The sequence below is a fragment of the Pteropus medius genome, unplaced genomic scaffold, assembly GCF_902729225.1.
Source record: "Pteropus medius unplaced genomic scaffold, Ma_sr-lr_union100, whole genome shotgun sequence".
Lineage (NCBI taxonomy): Eukaryota > Metazoa > Chordata > Mammalia > Chiroptera > Pteropodidae > Pteropus > Pteropus medius.
The window spans coordinates 5,647,692-5,673,603 of record NW_024354499.1 but is presented as its reverse complement, the minus strand read 5'-3'; the positions used below and the strand labels follow the sequence as shown (position 1 = coordinate 5,673,603).

At 39.0% G+C, this 25,912-nt stretch overlaps 1 protein-coding gene across 4 annotated transcripts; it reads right to left on the bottom strand.

Moving 5' to 3' along the window:
• Positions 1–886: 886 nt before the first annotated feature.
• On the bottom strand, positions 887–24,716 carry STAMBP (STAM binding protein). 4 transcript variants are annotated; one of them, XM_039852375.1, is made up of 10 exons: positions 24,621–24,716; positions 22,488–22,705; positions 13,444–13,519; positions 13,066–13,161; positions 11,554–11,920; positions 9,451–9,575; positions 8,440–8,577; positions 3,491–3,603; positions 2,830–2,929; positions 887–1,546 (listed from the first exon to the last, which is right to left on the bottom strand). In XM_039852375.1, exons 2-10 carry the CDS (start codon positions 22,688–22,690, stop codon positions 1,490–1,492), a joined length of 1,275 nt encoding a protein of 424 aa, XP_039708309.1. In that variant the 5' UTR covers positions 22,691–22,705; positions 24,621–24,716; the 3' UTR covers positions 887–1,489. The 4 variants fall into 4 exon arrangements, with proteins under 4 accessions (XP_039708309.1, XP_039708308.1, XP_039708311.1 ...); XM_039852374.1 differs by having other exon boundaries at positions 24,549–24,675; XM_039852377.1 differs by lacking the exon at positions 24,621–24,716 and adding an exon at positions 24,543–24,566.
• Positions 24,717–25,912: the final 1,196 nt, after the last annotated feature.

The following is a 25,912-nucleotide window of genomic DNA, read 5'->3' as shown; positions in this document are numbered from 1 at the left end:
ATGGGAGGACTGTCAGGCAAGGTAGACAGCCCAGGCTGCCTTGCAGCCACAGTAGGAAAAGGAGGACAGTGACAGGAGAGGCACTCTTCCCTATTTGGCCCCACATTCTCTCCTACGCCAAAACTACAGAAGAAAGAATTTCCAACATCTTGGAGGTTAAGAACCCAAGAGAAGAGCAAGAATATAGGGACTTGGCTCTTTCAAGGGAAAAGTTCAAGGACCACCAAACTAAGTGATAAAGACTGAACATATTCGGGACACAAAATTTTGAAATGAAGCAAACTCCATACAATTGCAGACTTTTTTCCCCACAGATTTTTGATATGAAAAGAAAGTATTCCTCTCCTCTTCAAGTTTACTCGTCTGTGCCCCCATCTAAGGGGTCACGAACACCATTATTTCTAGGCCACCTTAGAACACTGGGCTCAGCTCATAGAAAGAAAAACGCAGGATCCACTGTAGCTGTAAACATCTTCCTAGATGTTGCCTAAGTTAGAAAAGAATAGTCAACACAATAAAATTGGTAGGGTGGGACGGCAAGGGAATGTAATTATTTATTTGGAGTGTAACCTGGCACTCCAAATAAAGGCTCTATTATTTTCTTCTGAAAGCTTTTAGGGCATAAGGAGGAAGTGAACGGGATGACCCACTTGAGACAGCACCAAAAGAACAGATGACTTCACAGCCCTGGCTGATGGCAACAGGCAGACAAAAGGCACTGAACCATTAAAAGTGAACTGGGACACACCTTCAATGGTAGTATATCTCAAATTCCATTTCCCCTCACCTTTCCCCAGACCACCAGACCTTTTAGTTAGCCTGTTTAGACAATATTTGATTAAACAGATTGCTCTAGAGCACGCATGTGCGCGTGCACACACGCACATGTAAATAAATTAACTGTTATTTTATTGTAGAGGAAAAAATATCCTGAAATATTTGTTAAATAACAATAATTCCTGACAAAAATCACTTTTCAGGGTTTTCAAGCCTCAACATCTGGTCAGTCATAGCGAGCTGTCCCTGGCCCTTATAATAAACCATTGTCATACATCACAGGAAAACCCAAAGATTTTCTGAATGGCTTCCAAATTTCTGCATAGATGCCCTTAATTAGTCCAAAGGTAGACAATAAACGAGTTGGCAGAGAAAACAGAAGGAGAGCTGAAAGAAAATAATGTTAACTGTTGGTGACTCTAGATCAAAGAGTATATGAGTATTCATTATACCATTCTTTCATCTTAGTTTTTTAGTTATAGGCAGACTGAAAAGTTGCCTTAGCATGATAGTGCTATTTTCCAGAGTTGCCAAAATACATATTCAATTATTTCTTTTCAAGCTAGAAATAGAAAATCAGTTCTCCCCTAGGTAATACTCATTTTCTATTCTGTCTAAAAAAGCTTCCAGTACTTTCTGGAAAGTTTAAATTAAGGGGCTACAGTACACTGATGTAGTTTTATAGTTCTTGACAGGTGTTTGAGTCAAACTCTCATCGAAGGTCTGTGATGGTCACTGCTCTGTCCACAACAGTCACGTGGCTGCAGCTCTGTAACAGGGAAAAAGAAAGGAAAAGTTTGGAAAATTCTGAAAAGTCATTTTTTAAAATTGCTTATTTAACATGCTCATTCTGGCTAGTGGTTCCCAACCTGAAACCACTGCTGTTTAACTGGTAGCTATAGTAAGGAGTCTGGGGATCATTACTTTCGCCAATCCCTACCTGTAGCTTGAATCAACATGGGCCCATACGCTCTCATTTATTTTTCAAATGTATCTATAGTTTAGAGTCATTCATAAAGTATACATTTATCTAAAAGAATTGCAGACAATAAAGCACATCTACTCTCACATGAGAAACGCTCACTTTTGGTATGCAAAAGGGGTCTTTATAACTGAAAACCTGGGCATTCTGGGGGCGTTGTGCAGCCTCTGTCGCAATATCCTGGTACCTAGACATTTATTACATTTAAGGAAGACTGACCTATTTTTTAATAGATTTGTCAGAAAATTCTTTCTCATTCTTAGCCAAAAACTGTCATTCTACAAGGCCTTAGTTTTAGTTCTCTGTGTCATAAGAAATATGCTCAATACCTTTTTATACAACACTTAAAGTCAGTTCTCAGATTCTCCCTTGGGTTTCTCTTCTAAATAGCCGCAGTTCCTTTAATGTGACAAGGTTCTGAGTCTCTTTTCCATACTATTCATTTTTCAGTGAACCCGAAAGAAATAATAATACGCCATGGCCAGCATGGAGAGAAGCAACACCATCACATTAGATTTGAGGGGCAAACTGAAACACACTGATCTTATCACCAACTGAAACTTTTTATTCAATGCAACTTAGAGGGAAAAAACTTCCTAAGAAGGTCATAAAAATCCCTCTTATTTAAGCATAATTCCAGAATCAAAAATACTTTACCCATCTTAAGTGGCTTTTTCCCTTTGAATTCAGATCTCTTATTGAAATACGCTTAGCGACTCATGATGAAGAATAAAACTAACACTTAATAAGCCAGCTCACTGCACTAGATAGTTTCTGTACATTATTTAATTTAATCCTCTCGATAATCCTATAAAGTAGGTGTTATTATTATCATCCCCATTTACAGAGGAGAAAGCTGAGGCCCAGGAAGGTTAAGTAGCCCAATCAGACACACAGTCTTTAAGTGGCAGAGCTAAGACTCCAATCCGTTCCTATCCCACACTGCTTCCCATGTATGTCCTTATTAGGAAGAGCTGGAAAGCTGAGTGACAAGGCTAATCTATGTGTGTCATCAGCTCTGTCTTCTCTGCTTGAGGCACAGCCCCCGATTTCGTCTAACAGTTACATACACAGAAGAGAGGTGGATCCTTGCTGTGTGGATGAAATCCCTTCTGGCGACAAGAAGAAATCTCTTCTAGTCCATGGTCAGTTAATTTAAAGAATCCAGTTCTGAAATAAAAAAAAAAGCAGGCCCAGAATCAAGCAAAGGAGGCCTCCCAGACCCTAACACACACACAGCAAGGCAGAGCTCATTTTGGGACAGCTTCAAAAGTACGCTGGCTCACATAGGTCTCTTTTCTGGTGAATGAATCAGAATTACAGAATGACTCATCACTGCCACCGCGCTAATTTTGCTGAGAGATTTCATAGTAAATAACAGGATTTAGAATGAAAAAGAAGTTAACACTGAGATAATCTGTTTGATTTTGAAATTCTCTAGTCTGACGTCAATCTCTTGAAATTCCTACTGCTTCAAGTCAAACACTTCAAATTTCTTTGTCTTTTTCTTAGAAAAGCACCTAAATTGTTGCTTGGATATCTTTTTAAATAAGCATAAAACAGATTTATCAGGATATGGGGCTTAAAAAGAAGTCTTGTAGAAAAACCAATTAATACCACAATCTATATATTTTATAGAGAACAAAGGGCCTAAGAATAGAGACCTTATCCTCTGAAGCTTTTCCCCCACTATCTCCTTGTAATGCCCTGAACTGCATCCTATATACTTACTCCTGGAACTTGGGGGAGCAAACAATGGCTATTGACTCTGGCAACATCATCTGGTAGGAGCAGTGAGTATGTAGGTCAACACTGGAGAGGAAAGCGGTCTGTGTGGGATGAGTCTGAGAAGAGAAAAAAGTAAGAGACACCCTCAGTGAGAATATTCAGCCATGAAGGAAGCTAGAGTCAGATAGTTCTCAACAGCTGGACATAATGTCTTTCTTAGCTATTTGCAGCCATGAAGAGTATGCCTGAAGTTCGTAATAAGTAATGAACTTCCTTTCTAGCATTGTAAACAAGTTTAACATAAGTGTGTGAAGAAACTCATAATTTCTAATTGACCATGACTTACTTGGCTCCTCACAAGCTCTCTCTGTACAATATCCCATTCTGGAATAGACAGTACATGCTGCCCAATACTTCAACATGATAGAAGTCAAGGATGTAACAAACCACAGTTAGATGAATGATTCTTCTTCCTGATAGAGGTGTTACATGAGTCTGGGGTTCTAAAGACAAAAGTGGCAAAAGCTATCCTATGGATAAAGCATATTATCTATGAATATGAGAGGCAGGGGGGTGACTGGGATTTCAGTGGGTAGTAGTTAAATCACACAAAGGACTCAGTCTTGTTTGGGAAATGGATCAAGATATTGAAATTTGAGGGTAATTTGTTAAAGCACCATCTAAATGCGCATTCGAGTTCTTTCATTTGTTTTCAATTATTTAATGTGTTATTGAGCATATTCTTTGTGTACAAATGAACAACTACATAATGACTTATGTTCACCTTAGAGGGGGTGTGATCTTAGATAACAAGAATGGAAAAAGAAAGACCCAATATGTCTCAAAAAGACCACCAACTTTCACTGACAGAAAAGCACAGAGAACAAATAGGTATACTTGACAGTGTTTTCAAACCTGCTGTGCAAAAAATGAAGCTCTTGGGTAGCTTTTCAAAAGCACAGGCTCCTGTGCTCTACCCTGGAAATATCCACACTGAAGGGAAAGTAGTTTTCTTCTTTAAAAAAGCTCATTAAATGATTCTTATGTGCTGCCTCGTCTGAGAAACACCACTCCACAGAATGCTGTGACGAGCTCACTGCAGAGCAGGTCTGTGGGACAGGAACATTTTAGCTGAGTGCTGACAGGAAGTCTGCACACAGGTCTTCGTGGGGCAGGTAAGAACGTTGGTGACCATAAGGGAAAAGTTTTCGACCTGATAATAATTTGATCTTATAGACTGCTAGGGACAAATGGCCTGTGCCAACACATTTCACCCCACAGTTAGAGCCAGGAATTCTAAATAGGAGCAAATGAGGCCTACACAAGCTGATCTAAGTCTCTGATCTAGAATGGTTGGCTAGGACAATATAAAGACACACAGCAGGGGCTCAATAAATAATTGTTAAACTAAATCAAAAAACCTTGCCTTGAGCCTTTGCTTCCCTCTTTCTCCTTCCCTTCACAGTTGAGTTTCTTGAAAAAATAGTTATGTCCACTGTGCCCACCATGCTGGAGACAAGAGAAGGCATTTTTGTGAAGAGAAAACAATACACCAAAGGAACAGAAAGGAGCAAGGGGAGTGAATGCTGAGGGCGGCCTGGGCACCCAAATGGGAGTGGACTGGCCACAGTAGAGCACTGCTGGCTAAGTCAGGCTGAGAGTACATGGAGTTCTCGAATACTGGGTTGGGGGTTACACAATAGTTGGTGATCGATACAAGACTATGCAGTGCTTTTGACCAGTGAACCTGATTTATAGCTGGCAATATACAGAAGGAAGAATTCCTCTTTTGTATTCTTCTCTTGCCAATTATAAGATCTAAGCATACTGTGTGGTCTGCTATTTGTTTTTAATCCCAGGTTAGGAAGGAATAGTACAGAAATATCATGAGGAAAAAAAGCTGAGACGCTATCAATTTAGGCTCTAAATTTGTTCTTAGGTAGGCCCTCAGTAATATTAGAAATCTTTTTATCCATTTGTGGCTCAGGTCTACCTGAAGTCTAAACAGTAATTATTCCAGACTTTCCCCTATCTACTCCAGTTTCAAACCCACTCTGGCTCCCTCCCGCTGGGCAGTGGATCTAGAAGCCAATCTTGTTGAAATAAAGACCTCCTCAACCCCTCCAAATAAACCTCAAAAATCCCTCTGTGTCTTTCTTTTTTCCTTCAATTCTATCTCAGAGGAATGTTTTCTCCCCCATATAAACATCAATGTCCTTATTGTACTTTTGATTTGATACATTCCTACCTCCACATTACCTGTCTCTCCTGCCCTCTCACATCTCTTCCACTGACTCACTGGGCACTAAAAACACATTCGACTATACACAAGAATGTAGGTAAACCTTAAATATGTTAAGCAAAAGAAGCCAGACACAAAAGAGTATATATTATAAAATTCTATTTATGTAAAGTTCAAAACCAGGCAAAATTAAACTATCACATTTAGGTGGTAAAACTATAAAGGAAGCAAAGGATTTCCAGAAGTCAGGAAAGGGATTACCTGTACCACGGAGGAAGTGTGGCTAGGCAGGAGCAAGGGGTGGGAGTGTGCTTCTGGCAATGTTCTTTTTCTTGACCTAGGTAGTGTGTGTACATAGATGTTTGCTAAATGATTCATAATTCAATTTATGTACTTTCTTATGTATGTTGTATTTCACATATATAAAGGTCTTGGAAAAAAAAATCAAAACAAAACACATGGTCGAGGCTTTCCCATGAAAACATAAATCAAGCAAACTTTCTCCCAACCTGGCTACTCCTTAAACCACCATCCCATTTCTTTACTTTCAAGCTGAGTATTTCAAAAAATTAGTGTGCATTTCACTATCACCACAACCTCAATCCCCATTACTTCTTAAATCTTTATAATCTACTCCTACCACTGTTTAAAACCCACTAAATCAAGGTCATCAGTGACTCTGCCAAATTCAACAGGCCCTTCCAGGTCTTTATCATTCTAGAGCTCTCTGCAATGTGTGATATAGTTAATATCCTGAGATTTCTTCTTAAAATATTCCTCCTCCTTTGGCTTCTGTGCCTTAACACTACCCTCACCTTCCTCTTACATCTCTTTGCTTCATTACTGCGTACTCCCTATGATCCCCTAAGGAGCCTGTACCACAAGCTGCCAGTGAATCTCTTCTTGCTCTCAGTTCTGAGGCTTCCCACATCAGCTTTATGCAGAGGTCTCCCAGATCTCTTTCCTGCCTTGGCTTTGTTCCCAAGTTCCAGCCACATTTCCAACTTCCTGATAACTATCTCCACCGATTTCCTGTCTCACCAGTACCTTAAATTCAACATACTCAGAAGTGATCACACCATTTACCCCATTTCCAATACACGTTCTCTTCTTTGAGCCCCTGTTTCTGCTTATGAGATGATCACTGCCACTCCCATGAGTCAGGCCAAAAATCTCGAAGTCATCACTGACATTTACTCATCATCCTCTCTTACTCATACTCCCACAACCTCTGAAATCCTACATTCATCGCCTCCTTCCCAAATGCTATGCCATCACCCACGCTCTCATTATTATGAGATTTTATCACCACACTGATCTCTTAAATGATCTCTCTGCCTTGACCTATCTTAAAACTACCTTTATTATCAATCTTCTAAAGTATAGCTTTGATCATCATTCATTGATCTATCCAAAATGTCAAATCACTATGTTGTACATCTGCAAATAATATAATATTGTATGTCAACTACACTTTAATTAAAAAAAGAAATCATCATGAATACAGAGGAAAAAAACAAAAAAACCTTTAAGAGTTCTCTACTTACCAAAAAAGAGAACTATTCTGCCTGTTCACCCAATGTATCATTTTAATGCTTATCTACTATCCATTTCCTGATAGGAACCTCAAACTCCAGCAAACTGGACCACTCAATGCTCTAGGAACACAGTCTGCCTATTCCAGTGCTTTCCCTCCATAGGGAACTCCCCTTTACCCCATTTGTAAAAATTCTAGTAAACTGGTATGACCCTCCCCTCCTCTGAATTCCAGTGCTCTCTTTGCACCTCTTGAGGCACTTGGCACATTCTGCCTCACATGAAGAGTTATTACTCGTCTATGTGTCTAATCTCCTTTATAAGACTAAAATCGTATCTTACTCAAATTTGTATCTCCTGACAGGTAAGGAACAAGTTTTCTATCTCCCACATACTATAATAGGGGACACACAATAGAAGGCAAATATTCATGTAATTAAACTGAAAAAAAAATGACAGAGGCACAGGAATTTCTCACATTCTAACATAGAAGCTTGTGTAATCTTCCCAAATCCAGAAATGAGCTGACTTGTTTGTATGTAACCCTGTCACATAAAATGAAAAGCAGCTCAGTCTATGAGAGTGAAGGATTAAAAAGGAATAGCAAGAAAAGTTAAGAAATAATCTTTAGAGATAGAATTATATTTTACCTAATTATTGTCAAAAGACTACATAAGATATGCAGACACTTAAAATCACCTATATTGGGGGCCCCTCTGGATTACATAAAGGTATATGTTACTTTAAGAAAAACAAATGCAAGCATCTGATTAATTTCCTTGGCTCATGTAAAATATTGTGATTTATATACTTTTAGGAACATATATACTATACATGAAGTAGATGTAGTCAATGTGTACATCTATTCTAGGCTAACGTCCCATCATCATTCGTACTCACAGAGAAATTGTAACTTTAGGAAAAGAAGTTTATTTTTATTAAAGAAATTTTTTTAAGTAAAAAAATTAAAAAGCCCTAAGTAGTTCCCAAAAATCAATACCAGAGTACAAGCAATCAAGTATGGTGGGGAAGTCAAGCCTGAATCCAAGAGAGGGAAAAATAATCATCTAAATAATCTGAATATGATTTACTTTGCTTAAAGAAAGAAACTAGCAGTGTGTTTGTAACATTGTGAGAGAAGAGACCGATCCTTAGAGAGCTTGGAATTGCTTACATGAATCCAGCCCAGTGTGATGAGGCCCTGCTGATCCTGTATGAGAAAAAGCTCTTCTTCATTCTCGGTGTTACAATAATCAGATCCAGCACTTTGCTTGGGGATGAGAACATGAGTGATGGTAAATTCATTCCTCATCTGTTAAAGGAGAAAACAGCTTGTCACAATTCCCTGGAGCTTATGCAACCCCACTCTGTCACAGCAGTGGCAAATTAAACACCCATGAAAGAGAAGGCCTTTCCTACCCCAGTCTACATCTTGCTCCCTGAGTCCCTCACCTCAGTGGTTCACAGACTTGGCTGCTCATGTGCACTGCCTGGGGCTGCTCTGCAAAGCCACAGATACCCACAGCCCTGGGGAATTTCCTGCTGCAGTGAAATGGGTTTACTCATGGTTCTTAACAAGTTCCACACATAGTACTTCTCTTCCTTTGCTCATGTCTAAAGTAATTTCCCTTTCATTGTTTCTTTAAGTCTTTCTCATCCTCTAAGGCAGTCTAATTCTATTCCACTTCATTCATTTGTTCATTAAGGAGTTAGTAATGGGTTCTGTAAGTGCCTCCATTCAATGATTTTTCCTTCTTCAAAAATTCCTAGTCCTCTTATTGTACATACTATCTGTCATGTTATTTATCTTTTGGTGTATATCTCCCATTTCTCCGGAGCGCTCAGGTACTTTGTGTGGACATGTGCTATGTGTCTTACATATTTCATATTTCCAGGTCCTACCATAAAGCAGGTTCTCGAAAAATGATATAAAGGTGATGAATGACTGGATCTCCCTATCAAGTTTAGAATTAGGTATTTCTTACTGCTAGCATTAAAATAATCAGTTCAATTCAATGGACTCTGAAAATCAATGAAATACAAGGTCACCAAATTCAAAGTGACACTGCATTATGCTGTCCATAGTCCCTTCAGTGCAAAGAGTAACTGACACTGGATATCTTCTCTGAGAGTCACAGGAAGCCAAGGGGAAAGAAAGAGTCTCAGCTCAGGAAAGCATTTTTACCAGTTTCCCACAGAGAATTCCACATGTCTCTACTCCTCGTGCAGTGTTGGCACTGGCTAACTGGAGAAACTGCGGGCAGAGCCTCCCGGGTACCACCACGTGGCGCAGTCCATCAATCGTAGGAGCTGTAATGGAGAAACAGGAAAAGTCTGAGACCGTGGGCAGAGCCTCCCCAAGTAGACTCAGAGTTGGCAGCCCTGAGAGAGCAATCACTGGGAACACCCCAACTTCGGGCAGTGAGTGGGAATTTCATCCTAAATGACAGAGAAAGAGGATTGTAAAGTCTCTTCTCCAACGTCTGGCAACAGCTGTTTGGGAGTACATTATTTCAAGAAAAGAAGAGGGCCTGTAACCATTCAAGTTAAGATGGGTAAATTTAAAAGACGTTTCTGAGTTATTCAGGAATTCTGACACCATCTAATATAAATGATTTAAAATAAACCTCATTCAACTAAATTTTTATTTTTATTTTAAATCTCTTTTATTTTAGAGAAGAATATCAAAGAATATGACTTTCAAAGAAACACACCAGGCTATATTCTAGATAACAGGAAGTAATTTGGGTAACTACTTACTTCTGAATTTATTTACTTAGAAGAAAATTAAAATGGTAAAATGAAACAAAAAACATACTCTGGTCCTCAAAAAGGCACTCATGAACAAAGCAGCTCATAAGCCTGGTTCAGAATGTCAAGAATGAACCCAGGCCCTGAAATCTAGGGGGAAACTCCATAAGAGAGCCAGCAGGCTAAAATCAGAGGGCATCTTTCACAGTCACATTTTCTTAAAAACAAAAAACAAAACAAAACAAACAACTGAAAAAGGATGTTCTGCTTCTGCACATTCGACAGCAAGATCTGAAATGCTAGAGGGGTAACCACTTCGGACCAGGAGCCAAGCAGTCACATGGCAGTCTGATGACAGTATGTGAGGAGTCCGGATTAAGGTTTGGCACAGTCCTTCCCTTTCAATTCAATAATCACTTACCAAATGCATATCAAGTAAACACTGTGCTCAGCCCACAAGGAACACAAATAGGAATAAGACCCAAGCCCTAACCTGCAAGAAGTTAAAATCTAGTTATTGACAACTAATTACACTATCAGGTAATGATCTCCACTATATTACAGATAGTAAGACTTCTGAGAGTTTTAAGAACAGAATCAATCAAATTGAAGGGAAGTGTACCTAGAAAAACTTTAAGAAAAGCAGGGAAGGCAGAGATAGAGAAAGAGGATTTTACCTTCTGGGCAAATGTTAACAAATCTCCTTGGGTAAGACAGTCCAGGGACTATTTTGGGAACATGAGAGTCCAATTTGACCAGAGTACAGAAAATGTATGAAGGAATAGTAGTGAGAGACAAGTCTCTCTTGTGAGAAGAAACTCTAAAGGCCGGGCTTCAGAGTCCAGCACCCTTTGCCCACTCTTACATTGTCCTCTAAGTGGATCTTCTGCAAAGCTGACATCCTTAAATGCCTACCTGAAAGGATATTCCTATCCAAAAGTATCTATTCTAATAATCAAAGTATACTCATCATTTTACAGCTATTGTTATTTTCTCAGGTAGTCAATCAATGGTGAGAGGAGGAAAGACTGTCAACAGTTTTTATGGCTAGAAAGAATTATCACCAACTACATATAATATTTACCTTCACTAAGCTCCTTAAAGATTAGGAATGCTTTCAGGGCAAGCACAACTCAGTAGGCACCCCGCCCTCTCCCTCTTAAAGTTAGTTGTTAAAGTGCAAAGTGGTGCAATAAATTTCAAGTTTTCTTTACAAAAGGCTAACAGTGGTCTCTCATTCAGTGAATATTTCAAATCTCTATATAACTCTTAAAAGCTGAAGGTGTGACTTTCAAGGATATTATTAGCTCTTTAGAAAATCAGCCTGGGCCAGGGTAAATAACATGGCTTAAGCAAAGGCCACTTTCATAACATAGCCAGTATTATAGGACACAGTATGGCAATGCCGATAACATGCGTTTCTGTGACCAGAGCCTAATGAGCAGAATCATGGAGGTAATCTTAGGCTGAATCCCCTGGAATGTCATCCCACTTGGTTGCAGCTGAGATGGAAGAGGACATGAGCAAAAGGACTCACTACTTTCTGAGTTGCTCAATGCTCCAGGTTTCAAGGACCTGTCCACCACAGGTGGCTTGGCAGGCCTTACAGTTGTATTACAGTCCGAAGGCTGTGTGGATGCGACAGGTGCTGTGGGGGACACATCTAGGGAGGGCTTCTCCAAGTCAGGCACAAGCGGGCCGGCTAGGCCAGGGTCCACCTTCCCAAATTCCTGTACAATTTTTAGTCGCTCTTTTTCTAGCTCCTGATTCCGGATCATCTCCTCAAAGGCATGGAACTGTTCCTGCTCCAACTGTTGCTGCTTCTGTTGTGCTACCCTCTCTCTCTCCTTTTCCAGCTCCTGCTGGATGGTCACATTCCGGGCAAATTCCTCTGCTTCCTTCTTCTACAAAGAAAGAATAGGAGTTAGGCTAACACTACACTCAAGCGAATGCATACCTCAGGAGGACAAGGCTTTTACAGGGGGAGTTCCCAAAATGTATTTTTGCTCTGGCCTGATTTCCTAACACAGAATTCATGCTTCCCTCAGTACCTATACACACACAGAAGAGTCACCACTCCTGTCTATCTAGCCACTGCATAACTATTTTTCAAGGACAGTTAAAGCACCAATCCTCTCAGTACCCTTCTCGATGACTCTAATTAATGCATTTTCTTCTTTACTGAAATCTTGATGCAACTTATTGTCTGCACCTCATAATTAGTATCATATGCAGTTTTATTCTCTAACTGTGCCATGTATACATTCTATCCCAAGTGAGGCTTTAAAACAGGACCAAATCCAAACTTATAGCTGCTATGTTGGGTGTCTCTACTGAATTTTAACCTCCGAAAACGAAGCCTCTGAAATTTTTCTGGTGATCAGTTCAATATAGTGTGACATTTTTAATGAACAAGAAATTCAGGTAATAATCTCTTTCATTAAGGTTTTCACTCACTTGGCACCTTAGAAATATATGCCCCATAGCTGTTCACCCCTCTGCTGATTTTTACCATCAGAGTCTAGAACAGAGCTCAGCAGAGTGCTACAAAATAATGTGGAAGTGCTTGCAGTGTGTATTCACATCTGACACAGACCACTGACGGTGCCTTGGGATTTTCTCCACATGCCTGAACTGATTCTTCCTAAAAAGAATCATTTGAAAATGGCTTGGAAAAAAAATCAATTATTTCAAACAGTTATAGCCTGTTTCAGGTATAACCAAATGTGAATCAAGCCTGCCAAATTATCTAATCTGAAAACCTATATTTTACTGAGAATTTCCATTGTTCTCAGGTTCTTGCTCTAGATACAGCAGCCAGGCAATATATTTTGTCCCTAAAGTTGCCCTCATGGATAAGCAGGCTAAATCTGTGTTAGAATCCTCAGCCTAAACACTTATGTTCTGTTTTTTTGAGCTTCTGGCCTTTGCCAAATAAAGTAAAGTATCACATTCAAATCACATGATCTGCCGAAATATTGTTTTATAATCCCAGGGCACAGCCTAAGAAACCAAAATAATTTCCTTTTTTTTGTTGTTCTATACTTACTTTTTCTTCATTATATTCGGTGTATTCTTTGGTATATCGTTTTAACAGCTCTGCCTTCAGCTCTTCTGCTTTGGGAAATGCAATCTCCTTTAATTTCTGAGACACACACGAAAAACTGAGAATTAGAACAATTCCCAGCTAATTAAATAGAAAAGTAAAAAGAAGCCTTAAGTCAAATTTACAAAAGCAACGTTTCTGAAAGTGATTTAAAATACCCCCTACTGTACCATATCTGTTATTCATACTGATTAGGTGAAATGGCCTCATTTCCTTTTGCAGGATTTGATGCTCAGATATAGACACTATTACTTTTACCTTGAAGTTAGTGTGTGCCGCATTGAAGCTTTTAGATGGGAAACGGTGAAAGTGAAGACCCACCTTTACTGTGTCTTTCTTTTCAGGAATGACAGTCGATTTGTAATCTCGATGCTTTGGTAATTTCTCAATAAATAGCCTAAGGGAATAGATCAGAATGATTAAGATACAAAGAAAATGTCCACATGTTCGAAAGACTCCTAAGAAGTGCGACTCCCTTGTTCTGCAGCCACTGCTTGATGAGTTTCCAGATGTGCAGGGGAGAGGTGACAGGCACACCCAGACAGACCATATTCCTCAAACCATCTCTAGCCCTGTAAAGAGCAACAGTGTTTTCCTCTTCTCCCAAATCGGGCCTGCAGCAGCAAGCACCAGACTCTACAACAAAAAAAGATGGAAAAAAAGAAAAGCCTATCCTGTGCCCCAAAATATATCTCCAAAGAGATTCTTTTCATGATGTGACAGTGATAGGCTTCCAAAGGAAAGGGCCTCTGTCACAAATCATTTTTCAGAGAACCGTTTGGCAGCCAATGGCTAAAAGACAGCCCATGTTCTGTTTCTACTCCTACCACTGTGTGACCTTTAATTTTTTGGCTTTTTTCCTTTGGGATTCATGTTCCTGCAAAGAAGACTGAGCATACTGAGAACGTGTGTAATATGTGCATGTTACATGTCTAATGTGCACTATGATCTCTAATGAAAAGTGTTTAGAGAAGCATAAGTGCTAGATTTTCTCTTTCAATTCTTGTCCTTGGCTGTAAAGCTCAGTGGGAAAAATAAACTGACCCAATTCACAGACCTCTAACATTTAGGATGTCTACTTGGGGACATTGAAAATGAATGGAAGTCCAGTATCCTGTCAGAGCCTGACAGTATCCTGTCAAAGTGGCAAATTCAGATTTCACTATCAGCAGGCCAGCTCCAGTCTACTCTTTTAACCACCACACAACACTGCCTCCACATGGCTCCTGGAATGTCCACGACTATTGGACGGGTTCTGAACAAAGGGGTCTTTTAAGAGAATTAGTTTGTAATAAATACAAGCCAAGACCCAAAACATATAAATTGAGGTTAGCTTGCCCACAGCCCTAAAATACTCTGCTGTAGTTGAGATTAACTGACTCTTTTCCATTTTCTGCCTATGGGCAGGAGAAAATGGAGGAGGAAGCCTCAGTAAAGGGAAAAGAAGGTGGCTTCCCTCAAAACAAACCCTGTATAGATAAGATTTCCTCCTTCAGTTCTATATTTGACATGTGAAAATTTTACTTCAATCGAATCTGACAAGACTCCTCAGGCAGGGAGGAATTCTAAAATCGAAATGATTCTAAAAATCTTCCCTTTGGGTTTATGAAAAAGATGTAAAACAGTTTCCTTGCAGTCTATATTTAAAAGGAGTACAGATTTATTTGTTCAGTCATAAAGTCCTAAGAGGATATTAAGATAAAAAGACACAGTTCTTATGTTTAAGAGACTTATAATTCAGTAACTCTTTCGCCTTGACATCAAAGACGAAGGTACACATTCACTTTAGCAGGCTGAATGTGCTTCATATTGAAGCCTGAATCCGCCAAGAAAATCCATGTCATATAAACCACCACACTTTATGTTCACTTACACTCTCAACTTGAAGAGATAGACTGTAATGTCCCTGAGGCCAGAGATGACTGTCTTATGCTTCTTAGTATATTCTTCTAAAATCAGCACAGTGCCTTGTATAAAGAGGCATTCGATAAATATCTAATGAATAAAATAGACTTAAAATCTCTGGATGAGCTGAGTGAAGGAAAAAAGTATAAAAAAGTATATATAGTATTCTACCTCATATGTGAGAAAGGATAAAAATTATATATATGTATATAGATATCTATCTATTTACTCTATCTTTAAATATCTAAAGAAACATAGAAAGTATATACAGAAACCAATAAAAATAGAAGGCAGGGGAAACAGGGTGGATGAGACAAGAGTGGGAGTGAAACTTGTCACCATAAATCTTTTTATATTATTTAGACTGTGAAGCATTCGAATCGAGTTTATAAGTAAGGATAAAACTTCCAGACCTGTACATGAATACTTTCCCTTGTTTTCAACAACTGTTGTCCATTTTCTAAATGGGGACACATGGGAAGAAGGGTCTCTTGAAAGAGGAGAATGGGGAAAATAACCCCTTTCCAAACTGGAGGAAACAGAGCTTAGTGGTTAGGAGAACAGGCTCGGGAGCCACCATGTCCAGGCTCAAATCTTGGTTTGGTGAGTTACTAGCCATGTGACCTATGGCAAATTACTTAATCTCACCATCCCTCAGTTTCTATACACACACACACACACACACACACATATATGAGAATAGAAAATATTACCATTGATAGGGTTGCTGGTATGCTTAAAAAGATAAAAAAAAAAAGTGCTAAGCAAACATAGCTAACATCTACTATGTGTTTACATGGTTGTTTTTACACATAAATAAACAAAAAATGTGAGCAAGAAGAAGAGATGAAGATGCTAACACCGGGACTAGAAACGTTCTAGGCACAGAATAGTTATGGCCCAGATGTACACTGTTCTCTAGGGTTATATCTGGCTACAGCCCAGAGTGAGGGAACGTGCCAAAGCAAATTAAGATGCATTGGCAAAAGCACAAGCAAAACAACCTAATAGAACAATAGAAAAACAAAGATAAGGAGAAAAGGTTAATATAAAAGGTGAATAAGTGACGAGGTGGCCGAGTGGTTAAGACGATGGATTGCTAAAAGGTGAATAAGTTTATGAAATGGTACTCATAACAAAAGAAACTGAAATTAAGATATCATTTTCATCCATCAGATTGGCAAGGACTTAGAGGTCGATTATAACCAGTGTAGGCAAGGGTGTAGGGAAATGAATGTCCTTATACACTCCTAGCAGGACTGTAAGTTGATATTTTTTTCTTAGGGGAGGGAGGCAGGTGGGAGACAACTATTAAGAACTTTAAATGTGTATATCCTCTAAACTCGCAATTCCTTTTCTAAGAATTTATCCTACACAATAGTATAAAGATATATATATAACTATTCAAAGAGCATTGTTCATAAAAAGTAGGGAAAACTGAAAACCTAAATGTCCACCAATAAGGAATTATTTAGTAAGTTATGGTGTACCCAAATGTGATAAGCAACATAATCATTCATTCATCCATTCAACAAATATTTATAGAGCATCTACTAAGGCTTCAGGCATTATTGTAAAGGCTGGGGATTTGACAGTGAATGACAGTCACGAATTCTTCTTCAGAGTGTATATCACAGTGGGGAAACAGACAATAAACAAAATAGAAAATATATAGTAATCAGTGCAAGAAAAAGTCATTAATAGGGAAGGCAAACAGGAAGTGATGGGAGGATTGAGATTTTAGATAGGGCTGCTAAGGGTATCACTGGGAAGGTGGCACTTAAGTAAGGACAGGAAGAGAGTGAGCCATGAAGAGATCTGGGATAAGACTGTTCCAGGCAGAAGAACGAGCCCTGAGGCAGAGTGAGATAAACCATTATGAGCAGATATGGAAAGACAGGACTGTTAAGAAGGCAAGTTGTAGAACAGAATATATTGTATGACTTCATTCATGCTTTGAGAAAAAAGGATAAACATGTGAGTCCACGTGCTTACACGGGCATAAACATTTTCTTGTACACACAAGAAACATAACAGTGGTTATTTCCGGTGGATGAGACTTTTCACTTTAATAGTTCCTTTGCTATATGTTTTGGGAAAAAAAAAAAGCAAAAAAAAAAACGGTTTTAATCATGAACAAATATTGTGTATAAAAATAACTAATTAAAACGTCAAGTGGAAATTATATAACATGAAAGTATTAAGGACTCTCATTTCTTCCAATCTTTAAAAAGTTAATCAGAAAAGCATAATCATAGATGAAAACTCTCTTTAGTTTATAAGTCCCAGTCCTAGCTGTGACCATTTTCAGTGCAGGTGACAGAACATTTTCAGAAAGCAAGTTGGTGTTATAGGAGGCTCACACAGCAGACAGGAATTGCTTAAGTCTTCTGCAACTCCCTTCTAGTCAATGACCATAAAAAGCTGTGAAAGAATCCACTGCTTGGATGATTGTCTATGCTCATCATGAAAATATGTACTGCTTTAATATGATGGATATCCTTCTATACCAGGGTCTGCAAAAGGCAAAGCATTCCTACTTCAGGGAAAATCTCTCAGGGGGTAAATGTGCTTGAGATCATCAAGATGCCTGAACTGCTCCTGGGAAAAGAACAAACATGCCTTTTAAACTTCTGAGTTAAAGGATCCACAAAAGATCTAGAACAGTGACTCAATAGTGGGGGAGGCAGGGGAGTGGAGAGGTGAATGCCTGCCCTACTCCTTCCTCTCTCCTCAGTTTAATAATTGTCAAAGTGAGCCATTGTTACTGACAGGAATAGACCAAGTAAAATGCAATAGAAAGACAGGCCAAGAATACTAAGCTAGAACTTTTTTCCTACTCTTAGGGTTTGTCACTTCACAGAATCAGGGTCCTGAAGATATCTGCAAGAAAAATGGAGGTAGCTACTTTTATTGATTCAGGTCACACTAATCCAACAAAATCCCAAATTAAACCCTAAATCTAACAAATAAAATAAATGAGCATCTATATCCCATCCCCTCTTATGCAACTCTCCGCCAGGCCTCATCCATCATATTAAATGGTCCTATTAGTGAAACCACATACAGGGACAGACTCTCCATATGTCTTACCGTTAACACTGACATTCATGTCACTCAAAGTAACACCAAATCACAGAAAAATATCAACTGCTTGAGAATCCATGTACTCTTAATCCTATCCCCTCTTGCCTATTTAGGAGTTTATTGCTACAGTTAAACTCTCTTTTCTGTAACATCAGCCTATCCTTCTCCATCAGCAAAAAAGTATGATCTAGAATTTCCCATCTTAAAATATACACCACACATTCACATACTCCTTGTCCCCCTTCAATTACTTCTTTTTCTATTTTACTTCCTATCCAAACTTCTACAAAGAGATGTCTACACAATATGCCAGGTCTTGGCAAACTATGGCTAGTAGGTCAAATCAAATTCACTACCTGTTTTCTTAAACAAAATTACATTGGAACACAGCCATGCCTACTTGTACATATATTGTCTATGGCTGCTTTGTAAAGCAGAGGTTGTGACAGAGATTAAATGACCTGCAAAGCCAAAAACGTTTACTATGTGGCCCTTTACAAAAAGTTTTTGCTGTCTCCACTTTCTTATTGTCCATTCACCTTTCAACACACACTAATCTATTGTCTCTCTAACCCTTCTAGTGAAATTGCTTATCAAAACCACCAATGACTTCATGTTACTATACCCAACTGTTCACTCATCTGACCTATCTGACCTATCTGACCCTGCTGGCTCCTCTCCTGCGAACACTGACCTCTTTTGGCTTCTACGACACCACTGACACCTAGACTTCTTCCTGCCTGTCAATTTTCCTTTAAAGTCTCCTTTGCTGGCCCTCCATGTACTAACCAATCTCAGGCTCAGTTCAAGGCTCCTTTTTTTATTCTACAGTCTCATTATCAAGGATTCTTGATCCTTTTATGTGCTGTGGATCCTTTTGGTATTTGATGAAACCTATGGACTCCTGAGAACAATTTTTTAAAGGATAAAACATAAACTGCAAAGGATTATAAAAGAAACCAATTCTACTGAAATACAGTTTTCAAAATATTAAAAAACTGCGGTGTGCTTCTTTATTAATGCATTTATTAATGTATTATTAATGTATTAAAAAACAGGATCTAGTCATGGGTGTAAATGCTACCTTGAAATATCAGCAACAATTGTAATGTGATATGAAAATATCTTGCTTTTTATTGATGACAAAATTACAAATACAGGCATACCTCATTTTATTGTGCTCTGCAGATATTGTGTTTTCATCAATATTGAGGCAAGATCTTTAACCAGCAAAAAGATTACAATTAGCTGAAGGCTCAGATGATGGTTAGTATTTTTTTAGCAATAAAGTATTTTTAAATTTAGGTATATGCACTGTTTTTATTAGAAATAGTGCTATTGTACACTTAATAGACCACAGTATAGTGTAAATATAATTTCTATATGCACTGAGAAACCAAAATATTCATGCGACTAATTTTATTGCAAAATTCACTTTATTGCAGTGGTCTGGAACTGAATCTTCAATATCTCCAAAATATGCCTATATTACTACCACTGTCATTTGAGTCCTATATTCAAAATTGAAGAAAATGCTAAATTTTAATTAGAGGTTAGTAAAAATTAAGAAAAGTTTTCCCATTCAAGTTCATGGATTCCGAGTTCTATCAACGAACCTCTGTGCTAGAAGGTCTCAGTGGTTCTCAGGGCTTCAGAATCACTGTATACTGAGGATTCCTGTGTTTGTATTCCCAACCCAGACATCTCTGCGTTCAGACTGGTACATCCAAGCTCCCACTGGACATCTCAACTTGGATTTCTTACAGATATCTCAAATTTAACATCTTAACAAGTCAAAAAAACAAAACAAAAAAAACCAAAAAACCCCACAAAAACATAAAGATATTATACATATGCAGTGTGGAATCTACCCACTACCCAACTTCTTTCGATACCACTTTTCCCATCTCGATAAGTGGACCACCACATCCTAAGTTACTCGAGGTCAACCTTAATACCACCTTTCTCAAACTTTTTAAAATAAGTCCCATGGTGTTTACCTCTAGAACACCAAATCCATCCACTTCTTTTCATAATTCAGCCCTGCTTGCCTCTCTAACCTCATCTGAAAGTCATTCTCTCTCCTTACTTGCTACACTCAAAATACAATGACCAACTCTATTGCATCTTTCAAGTCTCTGTTTAAATCTTATCTTCTCAGACAGACCTTACCCTGACTAGATATTGAATTAGATATTGGTTATTCTCTGTCACAGCACCTTCTCTGTAGCTTTCATAGCACTTTCCTCATTTTGTGACTATGTATTTATTTGTTTACCTGTTTACTGTCTTCTCTCACAACTAGAAAGGTACACCAATGAGGGCAGGAGCCATTTTACTTACTACGTATCCAGGACCCAGCACAGTGCCACATAGATAGTAGGTCTATGTGATACATATTTGTTGAATGAATATGGTCCTTGCCCTTGAAGCACTTTCTGTGTAGGGCAACAGGACACAGAAAACCCTTTAGAAAATATCTGGTAGAGTGATTCCACAATTCTACTGAACTTTCCCAAAGGAATTATACCCCTGGGTCTCATTCTGGGAGAACTATCCACAAGATTACTGGAAATATACAAGAATACTATTTCTATCAGCAGCGGAGTATATGAAGAGGGCCAGTAGCCAAAGAGACTTCTCAGGAAAATAAATTTTGTGTCCACTGTGTCTAGGAATGAAAAACTCAAAACAGCAAAGAGAGGCAGAAATGTAATTATGATTATATGAAATTTTATCATCATTGAGATCACTTGATAAAGTATGATGGCATGGACGGAATGACAGATTTTTGAGGAAATAGGCACCATTTCTAAAATTAAAAAATAAAACAAAACAAAAAACAGTCCCTTTTCTCCTCTCTAAAATTACAATATGAATCCTAGGCTGTTCACTCTTAATACCCACTTTTCTTTAGAGCATTGATTCTCAACTGGGGCGATTTTGCCCCTCAGAGAACATCAGGTAATGTCTGGAGACATTTTTGGTTGTCACAACTGTGGGAGAGGAGGTGCTACTGGCATCTGGTGGATAGAGACTAGGGACAATAAAAATACCCTAAAATGCACAAGACAGATATCCCCCTACAATGTCCCCATGACAAAGAATTATTCAGCCCAAGATGTCAATGATATCGATGCTGACATACTCTGCTTTAGAGTAGTATGTGATCAAAAACTTACTGTGATATAATTGATGTGCATATATCATCTCTGGGAGGACATACAGGAAACTAAGTGGGAATGTCTCTAGGAGGGAAATTGAGGGTTTGGGGGGAAAGAGGAATAGTAGGAGACTTTGCTTTTAGATATTTATACCCTTTTGTGCTTTCCGAATTCTGCACCATATGTACGTGTTATCTATTCAAAAAACAATAATAAAAAAAATAGTCAGTGTGGCTTAAGGCTATGATCTCAAAAGACTACTTTCAACTCAAACAACACTATCAAAAAAAAAAAAAAAAAGAACAGGACTGATGTTGTAGAATGAATACTGAATTTAGAGTTTGAAAATCTGGGCTTTGTCACTCCAAACTGTGGAACAAATCATATCACTAAACTCTGAGTTTGTTTCCTTATTTATAGAATGGGAGAATACACAAGAATACTACTCAATGTACACAGAACTGTGAAGATCAAATGAAATAACGCAAGTGAAATACTCTATGAACTATTCAGATTTAGAGCCATACAAATACATTGTAATCATTATTATCTTTTAAAAGGTCCTGGTATTACAAAAGAACAAGTCTGGGAATTAAACATTATTCCTTCTTATATTACACATCATTTCATGATCATGGGGACTTTAGAAGTTGTTCCCTATTAATTGTACAGAAATCTTCCATTTTTGCTGCCCACCCTGAGATGCTAAGCAACTCAAGGGAAAGGTCTTATGATAAGCCACACAAACTGTAGGTGGTCAATACTTATTTGATGATTTGCATGATTATGATAAAGGTTAAGGAGAAAAAACTTTTTCTTGAATCATTCAATTTACTAGAGGTGAGGAATTTTTGCTCTGCTAAGTCTCAGCATTAATCTTATGATTGGCTGCCTTAATAGGGAGAGGACAGGAAAAACATTCATCAACACAAAACATATGTGGTTTAAGCACCAAGTCTCTTACCTAACAGCTGGGCCATGTGGGCACAGGCCAAAGAGCTAGGTCTCTTACTCATGAAACTATTGAGTCATTAAAATAACACTTTTGAATGTCAAAGACAGCCAATAAGTAGGAGCTGCCAGAAAAAAATGATTAATGATAATAATGTAAAGTTCTCTAGCTTTAGCAATTCTGAGCAAATGAGCACAAGAGCAAAATGAGTGAGGCATCAGTCACTGAAAATAAAAAGGTAACTGGAGGTGTCTTACGTGATATACTTGTTATAGAGGATGAAGGCATGTTCAATGTTGCCTTCCTCAGAATAAATGGATGCCATTCGGATAATCTCAACTCCAGAGCGGAAGTACCGACGGGGTGGAATGTCTTCATTTATCTCCACCGCACTACCCATCTGGGAGAGCGCCCTCACCCGGTCTTCGGGAGGTAGGCTCACATCTCCATGGTCAGACATCAGGACCAAGAAGTTCTAAGACAGAAAAGAGAAAAAAGAGGGCATCAACACCATGGCCCACATCATCTCAGCACAAACTAGCACACAGTGTGTTTATCTTGCAAACTTCTACTTTACAAAGACATTAAGAGAAAAATACCATATGCTGTGGCTCATATTAAATAAGGTCCCTTTCTCATAAGAAGGCTGGGAACATCAAAGAAGCCCATATCACAATGATAAAAGGATTGGCACACTCAAAAATCCACAGTCCCTTTGTCATAATTAGGTAGTATGAGGAGTATAACTGTAATGGGCCACAGAGGATTCACTTCTACACATCATGCCAATCATTCCCCGTTATTAGGTGGCCCTGTCTCAGCACCCTAAAAGGAGGAACAGCATCTTACATTTTTTGCCTTATTTCTCCTCCCACTACTCACTTCCATCCTCCCCAGTACTTGAAAGAGGAAAGTCAATGAACTTTCATGATGATTGTTAACTGACTTCAAGTTTGATTTTTATTTAATCTGAAAGTAACTGACATTTTTCTGTGGTATACTTTTCCATATTTGAGCACAAAGTTAGGGGAATTGGTCTGAGAATGAACGTTCATAAGCCTCACTTTGCTCACTAAACCACTATTCCAGTCAATCTACATCATTCATCAGGGCAAGGAACTTAAATCTTGAAAAAAAATTATTCAAATCTATCTTCAAAGACTAAGCCTTGTTTGACTAACGAAAAAAAATTATTCAAATCTATCTTCAAAGACTAAGCCTTGTTTGACTAACGAAAGGGTACAATGGTAACTTGGAAGCAAAAAACAAAACCCAACAAAAAACCTGGGAGTTTTCTCTCCCCAGGTCTCAAACTGCAGTAATTCTACAACCTTTCTAGATATTGTTGCTATGAGAATCAGATCCTAGCTTCTAATCAGATATCACTCTACAACATTTCCAAAAAGAATCTGGGTATTTGATACACACTGAATTAAAGTACATCCTAACCGGCATTCTTTAGAATATACATGCTATGGTAGAATTCATTTTGGAATTCAAGGCCCTGTGTCAACTGGCCCTTTTTGCCTTTTCAATCTTAAACTTTACTTTTTTCCAATAGAGATAGATTGCTTCAGTCAGGATTCCGATCCTGTTTATCTACTGTTTTTCTGTTTCCCACTGCAACTCTTCCGTCAGAGATAGTCTTCTCCTGGCCAGTTGTCTAAGTCACACTTCCTCCGCCAAGCTTCCTTTCTAAAACACCCTAATAGTACAAAAGCTGTGGATACTGCCAGAGATGCAAAGGCATTCCATTTCCCACAGACGGTCTTATACAGCTGCTAGCAAATCGACCACACATACACACACACACACACACCCCAAATTGTCTACTAAGTAAATTCAGTCTGGGGCCCATTAAAGCTGACTGAAGCAGAGGATGCTTGTTGCACCTCAGTACCTCTCAGGAGAGGATCTTTGGAGTCCAGAATGAAAACCCCTCCCAAGGCCAGCAAGCGGTGCCGGGTACTACAGGGCCGAGCAACACTCCAAAGAGATCAGCATCCGCAAAAGGGGGGGAAGGTGTGGTGAAGGGCTGATGGCGAAAAGACGACGAGAAAGGAAGTAGCAGGAATGAACGGAGGGGGCGTACGCAGTGAATAGGGATCTCCTGACAGCTGCTTGAGGTCCCTATCTTGAAGGAACTCAGGCCCAAATTGCCAATCCGGGACAAAATCATCCCCGGTCTTCGGGTATTTCAAGTGCAATAGGCGGGGACGCGCTGGGCCTGGCTGGGGACCGGAGCCGCCAGGGGCCTCGCGCGCGACGGGCTGGGCAGGGGACCAGGGGGCGGCGAAAGCTGCAGGCCTCACACTCACAACGGTTACTCCGCTTGAGTCTGACCACGGTCAGTGCCCCGTCCCCACTCGATTCCGGGGACCCTTTCCCACCTGTCCCTGCGGACGGCACTCGGCGTTTCCGTGAACGTCACATCCGGCGTCCGCCCCACCCACTACCGCTGGTCTGTAAGAGTTACAATCCCAAGAATTTAGGACACCGTGGGCAATTGGTGGGCGGGGCTAGAACAGCCACCTGCTGAAAATCCGACCAATGAGGAGAGAGCTCGACGGCGGCCATTTTGGTAAAGGAAAGCACTTGTTTTTTAGAATTATTTTCATTTGGGGTGGGGCTGCCTGTCAGTCCCTCTATCACGTACAAATCCAGCATTGAAGAGGAATTGCTGATCTGAAGTACCTGGCTAAACTAACCAGGGTTTCTAAATCAGGGAAAGGAAAACAGAAAATTTTGGCTTGTTTGTGTTAATTTCTACACAAAATTGATGGCCTGAGGTATTAGGCAGTCACTTTTTATAGCCTAGAAAAGAACTTAAAGTTAATTTGTAATGTCAGAACACCAATAAAATTTATTTAAAATGGATGTTTAATTTCTAAGGGTCACTGTACAGAGCAATAGGGACACAAAGATCTGTATGACACAGGTTTTGCCTCTGTGCCCAGGATAAGACGGTTATTTACACCAAATACAAATAGAGTAGCACATTCTGTGTGTGTATATGTGTATGTATGAATATATGAACAGCCTTTTCCCAAAAGTGTCCTGCAAGCTAGAAAAAGATATGGGATAAGCTATTTGAAAAAAGGGAAATGCAGCAAGTGCACTGGGATCTTTTACACTTGTGTATAACAAATGAACGCAAATTATGTTCCTTTTCAGTTGGAGCTGGAATTACCTGATGAAGAATTTCCTTGAGAAGGCGGCTACAGTAAAACTAGTAACATTAGGATGAATCTCAGAGTTGGAGCTCCACCTACAGTTTGTTTCAAGAGTGGTATCTTCTGTCAACAAGAAAAAATCTAGTTGGGAAAATGAATTCTTATGCGTGCTTGGAAAGGTTTTCAATATATGTGTATTAATGCAATGCTTAAATGTGTACATAAAGGGTCAATTTTATTTGAGACGTATTTTCTTTTGTTACCTGCTATTTAGGTGAATTATATAATTTATTTCCTAATAACTCAAAGCCTTTTTAAGTAACAGTGCCATTCTCAAAATTACAAATTTCAGCAAGATTTAAATGAAGTAAGGAATTTTAGGGCTATTCTAATTGGACACTTTGGATTGAAGGATTTTGTCATTTTATATTTGGTCTATGTATTTTCTTTGCAAAAATATCGGTGTATGACCAGGCACTATAACTTTGAATGTGAGATAGAATTGCACA

What these genes read in the sequence shown, in the direction of transcription:
- STAMBP (XM_039852375.1), bottom strand. Translation starts at nt 22,690, where the DNA reads ATGTCTGACCATGGAGATGTGAGCCTACCTCCCGAAGACCGGGTGAGG. An exon ending in CCGAATATAATGAAGAAAAA is followed by an intron (nt 11,921 to 13,065) that starts GTAAGTATAGAA and finishes CTTTCTTTGTAG; the next exon opens with AAGAAGGAAGCAGAGGAATT. An exon ending in TCACACTGGGCTGGATTCAT is followed by an intron (nt 3,604 to 8,439) that starts GTAAGCAATTCC and finishes TTCTCTTCTCAG; the next exon opens with ACTCATCCCACACAGACCGC.